General features: G+C 36.2%; 2 protein-coding genes across 3 annotated transcripts; one reads left to right on the forward strand and one right to left on the reverse strand.

Annotated features, from left to right (window-relative positions):
• Positions 1–4,765: 4,765 nt before the first annotated feature.
• LOC132602935 (uncharacterized) lies at positions 4,766–6,616 on the reverse strand. 2 transcript variants are annotated; one of them, XR_009567898.1, is made up of 4 exons: positions 6,270–6,616; positions 6,069–6,167; positions 5,535–5,977; positions 4,766–5,436 (listed from the first exon to the last, which is right to left on the reverse strand). XR_009567898.1 is itself a non-coding variant. In XM_060315764.1 (3 exons), exons 1-3 carry the CDS (start codon positions 6,325–6,327, stop codon positions 5,910–5,912), a joined length of 225 nt encoding a protein of 74 aa, XP_060171747.1. In that variant the 5' UTR covers positions 6,328–6,616; the 3' UTR covers positions 5,445–5,909. The 2 variants fall into 2 exon arrangements, 1 of the variants encoding a protein (XP_060171747.1); XM_060315764.1 differs by lacking the exon at positions 4,766–5,436 and having other exon boundaries at positions 5,445–5,977.
• Positions 6,617–7,403: 787 nt separating this feature from the next.
• On the forward strand, positions 7,404–9,646 carry LOC132626027 (serine/threonine-protein phosphatase 7 long form homolog). Its single transcript, XM_060340740.1, has 4 exons — positions 7,404–8,192; positions 8,285–8,447; positions 8,556–8,993; positions 9,077–9,646. Exons 1-4 carry the CDS (start codon positions 8,164–8,166, stop codon positions 9,290–9,292), a joined length of 846 nt encoding a protein of 281 aa, XP_060196723.1. The 5' UTR covers positions 7,404–8,163; the 3' UTR covers positions 9,293–9,646.
• Positions 9,647–17,181: the final 7,535 nt, after the last annotated feature.

A 17,181-nucleotide genomic window follows, 5' to 3' on the forward strand; every position in this document is an offset into this window, starting at 1 on the left:
CACCGACATTCAGTGATAAATAGCCACTGAACGTTTACTCTTCAGTGGGAAAATAGAAGTTTTTTAGTAGTGAGTACATGTCACAAGCAAGTAGTCAGGTTTAAATATTTATTCCTGTTTTGTCTGAGTAGTTGTTATAGGTTGAAATATATTGAATAGTAATTCAATAATGTTCCATTCTCACTAAAAGATAACAAACAAAAATAGAAAAGGTTTTTTTGGCTATTATTTCTTGAATGTTGAAATATCCTCCTTAATTTATAGCTGTTAAAAAGTGTTTTACATATTGTACTTATATTTAAAGAACTATTCTTCTATTTCCCCACCAATTGTAGTTCTTATATAATTCATCCATATGTACATACATACAACAACAACAACATACCCAGTTGAATCTCACAAAGTAGCTAGGGTCAGGGGAGGGTAGAGTATACGTAGATCTTACCTCTACCTTGGGAGATAGAGAGGTTGTTTCCGGTAGACCCTCAGCATAAGGACAAGAAATTCAAAGCAATATAAGAAGTCAGGGCAAAATAATATAAAAAGCATGATAAAGCTATCGAGAGAGAATAAAAAGTATTTGAACTACCACAAATGCGTACGATAATCGAAGCACAAGAATACAACAGATAGTCGCAGAAATCAAAGGACAATAAACTACAAGAATAATACTACAACTACTAGTATGAAAAATAAGTAGAATGACGCTACCTAGCTACCTACTAACCTTCTACCCTCATGTCCTCGGTAAGCTGGACCTACGTCACGTCCTGTCTAATCATCATCCGTGCATATATATACTCAAATAATAAGAGTATATCTTTTATAATTATTTGCGTTCACAAAGTTGTACTTAATTCAACATTTTGTAGAATTGCGTAGTTTGTAAGTTGAGAATTTTGTTAGTTACATCCCGCGGTTTGAGCTAATATTAAACTTGTTTAACAAAACTTTAGGAATAAGCTAAGTACAAGACAATTTTCTTGGTTTTCCAACTACATATAACTAATGAATATAAAAGAATATTAATTAACGATATATTAGACATAAGGGAAGAACATCTTGAAACCTACGTTTCGCAAATGTGGAAATGCATGTATATATAAACGTTCCTTGTGTTAAAAACTTAAAATGCTAGTCATGCATGTCTACGTAATCTCACACAAATTCATTAACTTCTTGCAAAAATGTAACGATATTTTTTTCCGCCAGTTTATGGTGTTGCTTGCGATTTGGTGTTGTGCCACATAAGTGTTGACAAATATAGCGTGGCAAACTATATTGAAACAATCATACCAATAACAATAATTACAATATTAATTCCTTAATCTCAAACTAGCTGGAGTTAGCTAAATATATCGTTCTTCCAGATAAGTCTCCGTCTCGGTGCAATCATTCATGCAATAATGACATCACTGGCATAATGCTTTCTAAAAGAGTGGATACATGCACAATTGGTTGTTTATGTTTTAGAGATAGAGATATCTTCTTCCAAAAGTGTTTGGTGGATACAAACAATAAACTATGGGATTTGATGGTGCATAGTTAATGCGATAAATTTGGATTTCCTCATGGGTTTACATCCTTGAAATTTCTTTTGGAACAACTTACAGATTGTTGTTCACATCCAAGATGAAGAAGTTGGAAGATGCAAAGTGAATACTTTAGGAATTTGGTAGGAGTGCTTGGAACGTCATCTCTTTTTGTGTAGAAATAAAAGGCAATCGGTATTTTTTTTTTCCATTTAACCTAATTTCGGCGGGTCGTTATCTGAGAGGCATTTGCCATCGATTCAATTGGGAATATCTATTTATAGTAAGATATAACAGGTACTCAATGAAATAGTTAATATACGTGCAAATTGTACAAATACCCATTTTTTATTGAAAATAAATATCCAAAGTCTAGTATGGATTGAGTCTACGTTCCATGGAACATGGACTAAAATGATTAGGTTATTTGTTGTGGTTGGCTTGTATATATGGATAGCCACCACCCCACATGTGGTTCCTTGAAAAAACCCAAATACAAAACTAAAACATCATCCATTTCCTTAAATTGGAAAAAAAAACTATGAATCAGCTTGAACCACAAAACTATCAGAATTCCATTAATGTCAAAACTCACAACTCACATGGCAAGGCCATCCACTGTTCCATGGAAAATACCAGCCTAGACAAGTCTGTCAATGCATAAAACTAAACCAATTCAAAGGCACCAAAGCTAGCGTATCAAAAAAGAAAATAAAATTGGAAAAATTCCACGTTTGTTGGCCCACCAAAATAATTAACCAATAATAGCTCAATTTATTTATCTTACTTTATTTTTTATTCTGTTTAAAAATGATTGTCTATTTCATTTGTGACTACTTCTTAATTCCAACTTATACATTTAAAATCACAAAATTAAAGATTATTTTGGTATATTTAACATAGCTTTAGTTTAAGATGTAAGATTCAAAATACTGTTTACTTTCTTCAAAACCAGACATAGAAAAATAAGTTGGGGTAGTTTAATTTTTTTTTTTTTTTTTTGCTTATAAACTGTTTTTAGCTTATAAGCTGCTTTAGATAAGCTAAGTCAAATGAGCTCAATTATTTTTTTTGAACTTATTTTAAGCACAAAATGACTTTAAGCTGACCAGCCAAACACTCAAAAAAGCTGAAAACAACTTATAAACAACTTATAAGTCAATCCAAACGGGCTCATACAAATTAAAACTAAGGCAGTATTATTTAATTTTCTAAAGTGCAACAATACTTTTAAATATTTTACAGTGAGAATACAAGTAATCAACAGCCTCCAAAGATTAGTCTGCAGTTGGACAAAGTCATAAGAAGGAAGATAAAGGAAGAAACTTCTCCCCTTTTAGTCAGCATAAAACCCCTAATTTCAATCCTTTCTAGGGTTTACAATTTCCTCAATTAGGGTTTCTTTATATCATCAATTCTTGAAAAAAAAACAATGAAATCCAAGTTGAGAATATCCCAATTTCATCTCCAAATTCTGCTATTTGCTGTAATTTTTTTCTCAATTACTGTATGCACACACGGTTTAAATCCACTACCATCCCATCAAGACGACGAAGATAAGTGCCCAAGAACACCATATCCAACGGATTCTTGCCCCATAAACTGTTTCCGACCCGACCCGGTTTGTGGTGTAGATGGAGTGACCTACTGGTGTGGTTGCCCCGATGCACACTGTGCTGGTGTGCGTGTTGCCAAATTAGGACCTTGTAGTGTTGGAAATTCCGGGTCAGGAGCCGTTCCGGGTCAAGCCCTTCTTTTGCTTCATATTGTTTGGTTAATATTTCTTGGTATTTATTTACTGTTTGGACTTCTTTAGTTGACCAAGTCTTTTTTTTTTCTTTGGCTTCTTGGTTCTGTCAAGTTGATTGTTTATGTATGTGATACGGTGATAGAGGTTAGATCTGATAGTATGATTTTTTACATACATTTTTATTGGGTATACACTTGTATTTGCTGTATATATGAACGAAATTCCACGGTTGGTTTCAGATTTGTTTCATTGTTTATTGCTGATTGTTGGAGATTTGGATATTTTGCATCTTGGTTTTCCTTAATTCTTTTAATTTCTAGCTTAATTGTCTTTGTTTCACCAGATAAACAATTTGATAAAGAGCCTCAATGGATGGATTGTGTTTATAAGTAACTAAACTTCTTCATTTTGCTGAAAGATAGTAAAGCCTAGTGGTCAATGAAGTGGGAGGAGAACCGTGAGGTCTCAGGTTCAAATCCCAACAGAGAAAAAAACACTAGGTGGTTTCTTCCCATACGTTCTAGCCTTGGTGAATAGAGTTACATGGTACCTGTTGCTGGTGGGAGGTACAGGTATCCCCTCGAATTAGTCGAGGTGCGTGCAAGCTGGCCCGGATACCACGGTTATCCAAAAGTACGAGTTTGATTACTTAAGAAAATTGATAAAGTAGAGATTTTTTGCTGTAAGATTCTCAATCTAAGATGGATACTGGACATGTCAATCAGTAGCAGCATTATATCGCCCTTTTAGTTTGTTATCAGCTAGTTCTTACTATAACTTCAGAGGGAAAGCAACAAATGCTCCCTTGCTAGACTTCAAGAATCCCCCTAGTAGCTACTTATCAGCTAGTTCTTACTGTAACTGCAGAGGGAAAGCAACAAATCCCTTGTTAGACTTCAAGAAAGCATGTCGTCCGGGGGTGGGGATCTTTATGAATAAGAATCTTCTGGAAGTTTCTAATGGGTACGTTGATTGATTTGGGCAGGCACGGGTTAAGTTAATATAAGAGTCATGCTTAACATGTCCAAAGTATGCTTAGGCCAAGATTGGATGAGCAAATGGACCCAACCCATCCAACATACCATTTTTTCATCTCTTTTCAGCTTGCATTGAATATTTCTCTTTTTTTTTTTTTTTTTTGGATGAGTGATCTCTGTTTCGTGTGCTCCACAGCTAGAGAAATATTTGATCAGATATTTTTGTGCTCTGTACTTATTGCTTGTTCAGACTAAAAAGTTAAAGAGTGATAAAGATAATCTTTGCAGTATATGTATATATCAAGGCCGCTGTTAGGAAGATTTAGATCTACAAATGCAATTTCTTTTCCTTGCTGGAGGATCGGAGTCAGGAGTCTGCTGATCTCCTCCCTTTGTGCTTTTCCTTTCTTCTTTTGGTTGCTGGGTGGTTTTTTTTTTTTTTTTGGTTGGGGAGGGGGGGGGGGGGGGGGGGTGGAGGACGTGGTTCTTAAGCTACTAGCCTACTACATGATAAGCTCTCATGTCAACCACCATTAAATGATGCAAGTATTTTCTCACAATCATATGAGGGAGGTACACTTGAGGGATTAATCAGACGATTCTTTCGTTTTCATAGGTATAAGTTGAAAAGCTTGGTTTTCTTCTTATGTTTCCTGATACTTTGCTTAGTATATTTTCTCAAGTATAAAATGCAAAAATCAGATGTCAAAAGCTTATCAGAAAGAGCTGGAACAAAGTTCTCGAAACCCTGTAATTTTGCATCCATTCTCAGCTACACAATCACCGGAACAATGGTGTGGAAGCAAGTCCGGCCATGTGAAAAGAATAGGCATCCTATCATTGACCAGAGCTACTCAGACTATAGATGTATGTAAAGCTAAATAATCCCTAATGGCCAAGTAAAAAAATAAAGCTACTCTATAGATGAGTCTGACAAAGCAATTAGCGATCCTTCTCGTCATCTTCATCAGTATATTCATCCAAAATTGAGTGGTCATTATTGATTACTGCATATGAATCAATCTGCTTCAGTTCAGCTTGAGAGGCCTCTGGAAGCTCAACCCTTGCGTTCTTGCTCGTTAAGTTTTTGTGTATGTGTATATATATATATATATATAGCTTGAGCCACCATACTGGCAGGATCAGAAGCATTTATAGGAAGTAACAGTGTTGTGCCCTATAAAATTGAAAAGGGAAACACAGAAAATAAAAACGATTAGCAAAACAGTAATGCATGACGTTGGACTAAATTAGATGGTATCTATTATGCTTCACCTCCTTTGCAATGTTACTGAAAGCTTGGATGTACTGCTCTGCAATCCTCAAGCTTGCTGCCTACAAAGTCCAATAGATCAATGCAATCAAAGGTAATATTACAAATCCAAGTTGATGTATTTAGTGAAGCATATCTTTCTCCAAAATCTTGTTACATGTCATAGGAACAAGACTTTGGGCATGAATTCAAGGATTTCACCTCTGCACCTCCATGCTCTTTAAGCGTTCATGACACTAAGTAGGCGTTTGGCCATAGATAACAAAAACAAATTCACTTTTTTTTGGAATTTTTGAAGTTGGAGTTGTGTTTGGCCAAACACCCAAAAGTTAAAAAAGTGAAAAAAAATTCCGGAAAAAAGTGAATAATTTTTATGGTCAAACGGCACCTAAGGCAATTCCTTTTGCTGTAGCTTGTGCTCTTGAGAGTATGGCTTCAGCTTCACCTAATTCATCGAAGAGGGAGAGAGTATGGGTGAGGAAGATAAAACTAGTTTGATTTGACACATGGTTTCACAGGGCAACAACTTTACTAACCTTGTGCTCTGTTGACCTGATCCATCTTTGCAGCTTCGGAGGCAAGGATCACCGAGCTCTTCCTCCCATCAGCGATGTTTATATTTGCCTGCCTCTCTCCTGTTGTACGTGACAATACATCAATTTTAATAAGGAAAAATGTCATACATATGGCACATTGAATTTCTTCACATTGTTCAAATCAGGGTGAGCAACAGTTACCTTCTGACTCAAGAACTTGAGCCCTTTTTTTACGTTCTGCTTCAGCCTGCATCTCCATAGCTGCCCCCCTAACCCCAGGAGGGATAGATATAGAGTCCGGAGCCTAAAAGGTATAAAAATACACGATATAAATCAAAAGGGGTAGCCAAAAATTTACATACCAAAACGGGTATAACGTGGACTGGTCCACATTATACCCCAATTTTTTTTTTCAATTGTCAGATCTGATCACCGAAAAATTAAAAAAAAAATAATTTAAACGGTATAACGTGGATTGATCCACGTTATACAACATATATTTGTAAAGCGTGGTACTGTCCACGACTCACTCTCATTTGTTGCCCTAAATTTTCAGCTCTTTCTCCTCCGCCTCTTCCTCCATTTTTGAAGTTACAGAACCTCTCCATCTCCTTCTCCTTTTCCTTCTCCTCTATTTATTTTCTTTTTAAACCCTGCATTACAGTCTAATTTTTGGAGCAACTTCTTCATCTTTATCTTTTGTTGCTATTTAAATTAAGGTATTTTTTCTAACTCATATAATATTGTATATTTATAGTAGATGTAGATATCTGTTTGTCTTATATATCTTAATTGTTATTTTTTATTTGTGTTATTTTAATACGTATAAGATATATGTTTGTGTTATTTGTGTTATTTTAATTTGAACTTAAGATATGATTGTTAGAAGCATTATTATATAAAAGGTCCGATTTGTTTAGTAGCACTTTTGAAGAAATTTGTTGTTATGTTACTGTTATTTTTGTGGATTGTTATATAAAAGATCTGAATAACTAATTGTTTTTCATTGTACCTTTAATGTGATATTTATATAGCCAGAAAAGTGAAACTTAATTGATGCATCAGTAGCCCAAAAAATATATATTTAAAATGTCATGATAATGCTTTATTATATGAGACCTAAGTCTAAGTGAGTGGACAATTATTTTCTCTATACCTTATAGGTATTAATGTGGTCCACTATCAGTGGTTTCTAAATAAGGCGTATGGAAGTTGACTTTATCTAACCAGTGCATATTTGTTCTACTAAAATTGGAATAATATATATTTTTTTAATAGTAAGTTACTCCAAATGGCTTGATCTGGACTTTTTTTTTATTTTTTATCTAAGGTATGGAGTTTCCACGGGTATGCGTACATCCGGGGCCAGAAGTGTACGATGTGTTAACACTCCACGAGAAGCATCGATCACAGGCTGTGTGGAATGGTGCCTTGAGAGGACCGACCGGATGCTTGTTTCCTCGTCGCGCGGATACCGAATTTTGAAAGCACGTGAGGCGTCATCCTTTTCATCCTCGCATCCTTGACTACTTTGGCCTGTGTGGATTTAGGAGAGTAGTAGAGGTAGGATGTGTATCATATGATTGGGCAGTCATCACTGCACTTATAGAGAGATGGCGTCCTGAGACGTACACCTTTCATCTGCGTACAAGTGAGACGACCATCACATTACAAGATATTGAGCTCATGTTTGGCTTGGTTGTTGATGGTAATCCCTTGAATGATCTTAATGCTAGAAATATAGGTATTGTTGGGTGGCAACAATTGATCCATGAGCTTACTGGTTGGGCACCCGGTCTGGATTGTTTTAATGGTGTTAGTAGGTTAGAAGTAAATAAATTAATTGAATATATTAGAGGCTTAGATGACATTACAGATCAGACCCCAGAAATTGATGTGCAACAGCGGGTTAGTTTGTACTTGCTATGGCTTTGTGGCGGCACGATATTTCCGGATAAGTCCGGTGACTTACTTAATTTAGACTATTTGCTTGACATGCGTGACCTTAGAGCAATGAGTAGACAAGCTTGGGGAGCAGCTGCATTGTCATATTTGTATACTTGTTTATGCCGCGCTTCGTTGAGGAAAGCCAAGGATGTGTGTGGATTCATTTCCTTATTGCAGGTACGTGACCTTTAAAATTATATAATGTTATTTGGTTGTCCTATTTGATAGTTATAAGGTTTTTATGTATTTATTTTAAATTTTTAATATAGGTTTGGGCTTGGGAGCGAATTATACCGATGCAGCCACCATCCAGGGCCCTTCAGCCACACACGGCTCTTGCACGAAAGTGGACTCATCGTAAAGCTCGCGAAAATGAGGCACGTGTTGGGTAGCATATGTAGGGATGTATTGGACAACCTAACAGATGGTCAGGTATTTTATCATAATTATGGTTGTTAATGGCGTTTTGATATAATAGTTACGCTTATGTGTAATTTATTTATTTTATTATCATGTAATTTTATGTTCTTTCTATCGTAGTTTGTGTGGCAGCCTTATTCAGAGGCCATCATTAATGGACTCCCTGAGTGGTGTCAGCGTGGCCGAGTTATTTGGATGGCGCAAGTTCCCCTTATTTGTGGGATCTATCGAGAGTGGCACACGGTAGACCGCGTTCTCAGACAGTTCGGTAGGAAGCAACATATTTCGGGACCATATGCTGAGATTGATCCTTTTCATTACAAACGTGACAAGCGGTATGCTATAACAGTGGAGGATCAACAAAATTTTACACAAACGGACTTTTTGTGGGAAAATCGTCGACAAAGGGTAATTCTGGCCGAGTATGAAACTCAAGACCCAGAGTCATTATCAGAGTATTTCTGTTGGTATCGACGTCACTCGCACACTTTCATAGGAAATCCTGCGCATAAAGTGGATAGAGGATACCAACACATGGCAGGCAAGCATGAGGCACTGGTACGTACATTACATTGCATTAGATGTTTGATGTCTTTATATATGTCTTAGACCACTATCAAATCTTGCAATTTTTTTTTTAGGCTTTAGGACATCAAGAATCGTACAGGTTGGCTCAGCAGACTATCCAAGATCCAACCAAGTCTAATGAAGTGAAGGAAATAACAGAGATGTTTAGCCACATTAATACAGAGTCCATGGCTGCTGCCTCTCTGGGGACGATGTTGAGTTTCGCCCCCAATTATACACCACCGGCAGAGTATGTTGAGCCGCCTACTGTGCAAGTGCTTCGTCATTAACGTCCTAATGTACCAAGACCTGCGGTGCATGGTAGAGGACGCCAATCAGGTAACAGACGGGGTCGAGGTCCCGTGGATCACCAGTTGGTTGATGAGGAAGAGGTTCGTTTTGATCAAGATATGCCCAGCTCAATGATGCCTGCAGCTGATGATGCATATTACCCAATAATAGATTTTACGTCTAGCTCATCGACGTCTGCTCTCGAGGTTCAATCATCAGCGGTAATCAGAAGCGAGGGGCCTTTTCAGGCATTCGCATCGTCTGAGCCTATTAGCCTCGCAGTTATGGCCCAACAGTATAGTGTTCAGACAAGCAGCTCTTATGGGATGACTGAGGGGCCTTTGTTGACACCTAATTTTGTCCCGCATCTCCTCCGAAATACCTATTTATACTTCTGGTATTTCGAGAAATTAAAAAATATGCATTTAAGTTTTACTATAATTATTAGTCTTTTATTAACACCCACGTTTTATTTATTCTTCTGCAGTTTATTATTATCATTATTATTATTATTGTTATTATTATTATTATTATTATTATTAAATTATCATTTTTTGTCATTAATTATTATTTCTTGTTATTTCCATTATCATTATCATTATCATTATTATTATTAATTACTAATCATTATTATCAGCGTTATTTGTTATCACCATTATCATCAACATTATCATTATTACCATTATCATTGTTATTTAGCAGTATTACTACCGCTATTTATTTGCTACTATTATTTAGTATTATTGAAACTTGCATTTCTCAACGTTCTACCAACTTCCGCATACACATCGCATTTATTTCGCACATTTAAATGATAGCGTTTTTATTGCGCGGTCATTGCAACATGATATAACTTTATTATCCGGGTCTTTTACAATTACACATTTTTCGTACCAGGTGATATTCTGGCACCCTTAGTACATCGTTAATCAAAATGTGTCTCTTATTCAAATTTAGAAGCCAAACTATTTCTTGCACTCAGTCCGTATTTTGACTTACCGGACCCCAAATCAAAGTTCGATTAATTCCTAATACTTTTGGACTACACCATATTTTTTATCTCAATTTTTTAGATCAGTCCATGTTTAATTTACTAGTCCATTCTTTTAAACACCCAGTCTAAAATTTGACCCGGTTCACAAATGGACCGGGTCCAATTCATTTTCAGCAAAATAAGGGAAACCCTTTTAGGGTTTCCCCTTCATTTTCCCCTCATTCCTCACCGCCGCTCCCACTCACCCCCTTTTCCTCCTCCTCCGCCGCTCTTCATTTCCTCTCCCCTTCTCCTCCTTTCCCGCTCCCTCGCCGCCGCTCCCACTCACCCCCCTTTCCCTCCTTCTTCTCCGCTCCCCACTCACCCTTGTCCCCCACTTTTCTCTCCCTTTTCTCCGCCTCATCTCCCTCGTCTCACTCACCCCACCACCGCCGCTCATCCTCCTTTTTTCCGACCACGCCGTGCCCTTTCCCCGATTCCCTTCCTTCATCATTCCTTACCTCACACCGCTCCTCTCTCTCCCCATTCTATAAAAAAACAGGGGAGTTGAATCGTTTAGGGGGGGGATCGGCAAGAAACCCGAATCAACAAAGTTTTGGAACCTGAAAATCCCCCTACAAAAACACAAGTTCTAATCGCCTCAAATTTTGCAGAAATCTTTAGGTTTTACGACTTTCACTCGTTCGATTATCGGTCTAACTTTAAGATCGTTAAACATTCAATCTGTCTCGGTCAACTTTAACCACGACAGGGATTTTCGGATCTTAGTGGGGTCGAGTCCTAATCTATTCATAACGAGAGAGTAGATTCGACGCCGTCGACACCCACTTCACTGCGACCACAAGAGGTAAATTTCCTATCTGTTTATTGTTTTATTGGATTTCTAGTTATGCTTTGTTAAGTTCAGTATCAGTTTAAGCTTAATGTGTTTAATTATATTTATCAAGTTGATTTGATTGGGTTTGAACTGAGTAATTAGTTAAGTGGTAATTTTGTTTAGTCGACGATGTTTGTTAAGTTATTTGCTGGCTATGTTAGTTAAATGATGTTTATGTGTTGATGTTCTGATTTATGGTAGTCAAGGGTTGTGTTCATTGGGTCTGAATATTGTTGTTATACTGCCAGCTTTAAACCTCTTGTGTATGACTTGATCTCGGTTGTTTATCTCATATGACTTTGTATGTTGACACCATGAGTAACATATAAATTGACGTGTATTCCCTGAAACATTGTCTGTGTTTGTCTAATGCATAATTTTGGTAATCTGTCTAGGTATCTTGATCCCTTTGGGTTTAGTTCTGGGTTTCTCAGATATGTGTGTGGTCTGATACATATTCATACTTAGAACAATTGGTGATTACTTTTCTCTATGTTTGTCCATGTCTACATAGTGGTTAGTTAAATCTGTTGTTTGGTTGCCCATGGATGTGTTGTGAATGTTCTATCAACATATCAATCACAGTTTACAACACAAGCATGTTTTAAGATTAGTGTTAAGATCACATATGTTCTAAAGGGTTGTGAGATGAAAGTAGCTTGGATCAACATGATGTCCTATAAGAGACCTATTGTATGGCTACTAGATTGATAAAGTCCAACCAATCGCATAGATGTGAAAGTATTGTAAACCTTCATATAGGGATCAGATTTGAATATTTGCCTATTTGTCTTTTCAAACAAATGAATGACAGAACTTGACTTGGGGGCATGTCTTTTGCTTGTGTGGTATTATGAACTGTATCTCGGACTGCTATTCTGTTTGCCTTTCTGCTATTCTGTTTGATCCAGCCCTTTCAACAATTGATGGTTGGTTCAGACTACGTATGCTTGTCATTTGCAAACATCTTAACAAAAAAACTAAATTTTGCACTCATTCGTTGATATACTTAAGATCTAATTTGCTGCAGAGTCATTATAGTACCATAGGTCATTCTTTTGGTGTTGTCTTCTTAAATCTTGCTATGACCTATCATTCATTCACCTCCTGACCATTCTGATGAGTTGTGGCTGAATCAGTCACAATTATACTTGCCTTGTTTGGCCCTTATCTCTAAGTATATTTTCCTATACCCTTAGTTGTTCCCTCTATGTCTCTAGTGCATGGAAACACTCCACCTAGCTCTACATCAATATTCTGAATTGATTTGCCTTTGTTGGTCCTCAGCAACCTGCTCTCTGTCCCTTTTTTAATTTGAGTCATTATTGTTGAATGAATCAATCCGATATTAGCCTGGCATTTATGGTCTTATAAACTGCTGAAATCTTCTTTAAATTCATCTTTCGAGATTTAAAAGACTGAGTATCATCCTGTCCACTTTTCCTCGAATCATTTTCCTGATGTATGTTTTCCTATACAGCTACATATGTTAATTGTGATAAGTACCATTGGCTGAAAACACTGCCCTTTTAGTTTAACTTGACTGCTGCAAATTTGCAGCAAATGTTTGCTATATTTGGCTGGATTGATTCTCTATTTTGGTGCCTATTTGGAGGAGATATTACTGTTATTGCTTACTCTACTGTTTTACTATGACATTGGGCTGCTGTGTTCTATCTGTGATTCAATGCTTGTTTTCTTTTTATACGTTCATGATAAATGAGAAACTGATTGTAAAAATAGAACTAAGAGGTGTAAATGAGAAACTGATTGTAAAAATAGAACTAAGAGGTGTTGATATTTTAATTCTGGCCTTGTAAGCCACTGGTAGTGATGATATTTTTCTATAGATCTTAGTGTTATGCTTTGTCAATATGAAGAACATGAACTGAAAATCGACCTGAGTACTATGATATCCCTCTTGAACTTAATAGGTGTCCTGTATGTCTCAAATCTGCCATGTTTAAACTCGGGTGTGTATTATGTTTGACATTTGAAGAACATGTTACGTCCAAGTCATTCTTGATAATCAGTTTTCCCCTTTAGCACACTGAGATTCATTATTTATTTTTTCATAAAAAATGCTTAGTTTGGACTTCCAGCATGTTTGTTTTGCCTTTCCAGTGTTTTGTTATCTAGCTTTTGCTAATTTTCCCGAATGAATACTAATTCTTTTCGTTCGTTTTAATGCATGACTATCGAGTGCGAGTCCAAGGGACTCGTCATCTTCCGCATCCGGTGTTGGGCTAAAGGCCCAACGTAACATTCCTCGAGTCAGCCCCCCATATAGTAGCAGCCAATTCGCAGCCAAACAAGGGAATAAAAATCTGGGCCGAAGCCCAATAGGCGTGACAACAGCAGCAACAAATAAAAATTGTTACTGGGCCGAAGCCCAGCTGCAAACGGATCACAGCAATCCAAATGGGCCAAGCCCATTTACATTATATCTATCCCTCCATTTTTATTTCTGTGTGCATTTAACATGTTTGTATGACTAACATTTATGCTTGTTAATTAAGATAAACTTTAGTAACATTAAGGTTTTTTTTAGTTTAGTAATGGATAGTTAAATCCACAAATTACATTCACTTCTATTTTCTAAACCATTTATAGTACCTATAACATTTATTCGAGTAATTGATTTTCAAATAATATGATTATATATATTTTTTGTTAAATGAATCATCTTTTTTATTCTTACTATCTCATGAATTTCAAAACATCGTTAAATAGGAATCCAATCATATTTTATAAACATTTTCAAGATTTGTCTAATTATACATATTTTTAGCCGAAATTGTTTTAAATAAAGAGTGATAAAAAATAGAAAGAAACTTATGGACTTTTCATCATATTTAAGAACATAAGTCTAGGCATTTCTATACCACCATATTCATATAACATCATTTTTATCTAAAGATAACATTTGACAATTCATCTTTTAAAAGGCTATTATTCATAGGTAAATTACCCTATTTTCTACAAAATCTTATTTTTCGAATAACATTACTATATTTTCATTTAAGGTCTTAGCAATATTTTGAGTCTCATTTAACATTTAGAATCTTCTTTTACGCAAATTATTACATTTTCTATAAGTATTATTTTAAACAACACTATTACACTTTCGTTTTAAAACCTTGACGACATTTATAAGCCGTGTTTACAAAAAATAACATTAGAAATATTCTTTTATACAAATTATTATTTTTATACAAGTTCTATTTTAAATAGCATTCTCACATGGTTATCTACAACTTTGCAAAGCTATTTCCTCTCCTATAATAATATATTTACACTTAGCCTAACTAATCATAAGTCCGGTCGGTTAACCATTGTTAATGGGTCTTAAAGGGTGCCTAATACCTTCCCTTTAGACTAATTGAACCCTTACCTAGAATCTTAAGTTTCGCAGACCTTAAACAGAGCTAACTTTAGAAAATAACTTTAATAAACTTTAGGTGTCCTAATTCACCATAAATAATTAGGTGGCGACTCCTTAAAACAAATAAACAAAAACAGGAATCTCCAATACGTCATACTTCTAACTTTAACTCTTACCCGAGTTAAAATGGGGTGTGACAGCCTTTACCTGCATTCACTGGACAGAGCTCTTCAATTGGGAGGAGACTGAGTTTTACCGACGTGAGTATTCTAACCACTCAAATAGCTTGTATCTTGTTTAATTTCATTAATGTAATGGCTACCTTATGTGTCTATATTATTTATTTTGCATAGTCTCCCATGGCATTTGATGTTGGATCCTCACACATTCCTGTGCCGGATGTACAGACTTTAGAGCCACAGGTTAGCTTTTAATTCAAAGTTTTTGGAGACTTGTGGTTGTTATGTGGTGTTTTGTCTTGGTTGCTTTGGTTGTTTGTGTTGGTATATGGTATTGGAGGAAGTCCTTGTTACATGAGAGATGCTGCCCGATTTTACGTCGACAATCAAAGTAATTGCTAAGAAAATTTATCATACAAAAATAACTTCTATTTTTTATGGCATTTACAGGATGCGGGTGTGATACAAGAGGAGGTTCACCAACGTAGATCAAAACGAGAGCGCCGGCAAACTCGGTGTGGCACGGGGGGGGGGGGGGGGGGGGGGGGGGGGGGGGGGGGGGGGGGGGGGGAGGGACACTATAAAAATTAAATTTTTATTAATTATTCGATTTATCTCAAATCTCAATAGTTATGTAATCTTTCAAGAATAAATAAAGGTTACATTTGATTGCTTGACAATGTTTTACAACAAAAACAATGGCATTCTTGATGTTACGATTACATGACAAATTTAACGACTGCATGGATTCTCAGCTAAAACGTGCATAAAAAAAAGTTTCATGCATCTAATATATCGTTAATTAATATTCTTTTATATTCATTAGTTATATGTAGTTGTGAACGCAAATAATTATAAAAGATATACTCTTATTATTTGAGTATATATACGCACGGATGATGATTAGACAGGACGTGACGTAGGTCCAGCTTACTGAGGACATGAGGGTAGAAGGTTAGTAGGTAGCTAGGTAGCATCATTCTACTTATTTTTCATACTAGTAGTTGTAGTATTTGTTGGGTTTTGATATTAGTGAATGGGAAATGATGGGATGAAAAATAAAGGGAATGTAAAAGGTCCCTTTTGCTTTGGGGAATGTAAAAGGTCCCTTGTGCTTTGGTTAAAGCATCTGTCCCACATAGGAAAAAGAGAGGTGTATATATTACATTACACCTTCTCTAGTTGCTAAAAGGGTTGAGGGGGAAAGGACCCTTCGCGCCGTCGTCGTCGCTCGCTCGGCTTTGGATTTGGTCAAATGATCTGATTGATTGATAATCTTTTTGGACCAAAATTATTTTAATTTTAATTTAATTATTAATTAATTAATTAATTATTTCCAGATCCTGACCCGGATCCGCGTGTCTGACCCGCGACCCGTTTCTTCCCGGATTAATTTAAATTTCCCTCCGTTTTATTTTTTAAAAAAACGTTATTTTCTGAAAGGTTGCAGTGAAAAGCTGCAAACCTTTTCCCAACCAGTGCATTAATGGCTATAAATTCCAGTTAATATTCAGATTATTACTTACGAACTTTCTGATATTCTTTACTCTTCTACTCTTCTTAAAAGTTTTCTTTTCTGTGTGATATACTTCCATTGAGTGGTTCGCCGCTACCAGAATTTGGAGTACTACTTTTCTGGTAAGATAATCGTTCTATCCTGGGAGGGGATATTCCATCAACCTCGAGTACTGTGAGGGGAATAATTTCCTTAAGGATACACTTTGAACTAAGTGGGCTCGATTATGTTCTGAAAATATTTTTTCAACACTATTTCTGTTCATTTTCCAGTTTCTGTAATTTACTGGTTTTAAGTTGTTACAGATTGTGTAATCTGGTTTTACTAAGTGCTTTATACATTCTGAAACTTTATTTAAACTTATACAGATTATTTTGCCAACAATCTTAAGGAAATTAGATATAATATATAATCTGTATTCTGTTTAAGGAGATTAAAACTTGTGTAGTTTTCTACTCCATATGAATATTAGTATTCTGACTCGAAGATATAAAAACTTCGTTGGAATACCAAAGTTCATAATTATACTGCAATTTGAAGAAATAAAATCTTCATCGTTTAAGTTTGTGATTTAATTGCTATTCTGGTTTTATTAACTAAAACAGTTTGTCCATTTGACAGTGACAAAGAAATAATGGCAATTGAGACTGGAACTCCCTCTGTGGGTATTGCACCAGTGGTTACTCCTACAACCTGTACCGCTGTGCCACCGGCTGAGAAACCTGCGAAGTTCACCGGTGCCAACTTTAAAGGATGGCAGCAGAGAATGTTCTTTTGGCTTACCACCCTTGGTATGCAAAAGTTCACCAGTGAGGACCCTCTCGTGCCTGCCGCCAACATGCCTGACAACCAGAAGTTCATGGTTACTAAGGCTTGGAAACAGGCTGATTTTTTGTGTAAAGGCTACATTTTGAGTGCCTTAGAAGATGATTTGTAC

Source organism: Lycium barbarum, chromosome 1 (assembly GCF_019175385.1).
Source record: "Lycium barbarum isolate Lr01 chromosome 1, ASM1917538v2, whole genome shotgun sequence".
Taxonomy (NCBI): Eukaryota; Viridiplantae; Streptophyta; class Magnoliopsida; order Solanales; family Solanaceae; genus Lycium; species Lycium barbarum.

Excerpts from the sequence above, each read along its gene's own strand:
- LOC132626027 (XM_060340740.1), top strand. The coding sequence starts at position 8,164 with ATGTGTGTGGATTCATTTCCTTATTGCAG. Across the intron at positions 8,193-8,284 it reads GATTCATTTCCTTATTGCAG|GTTTGGGCTTGGGAGCGAAT; the intron begins GTACGTGACCTT and ends TTTTTAATATAG. Across the intron at positions 8,994-9,076 it reads CAGGCAAGCATGAGGCACTG|GCTTTAGGACATCAAGAATC; the intron begins GTACGTACATTA and ends TTTTTTTTTTAG.
- LOC132602935 (XM_060315764.1), bottom strand. The coding sequence starts at position 6,327 with ATGGAGATGCAGGCTGAAGCAGAACGTAAAAAAAGGGCTCAAGTTCTT. Across the intron at positions 6,168-6,269 it reads TCAAGTTCTTGAGTCAGAAG|GAGAGAGGCAGGCAAATATA; the intron begins GTAACTGTTGCT and ends CACGTACAACAG. Across the intron at positions 5,978-6,068 it reads TCAGGTCAACAGAGCACAAG|GTGAAGCTGAAGCCATACTC; the intron begins GTTAGTAAAGTT and ends TCGATGAATTAG.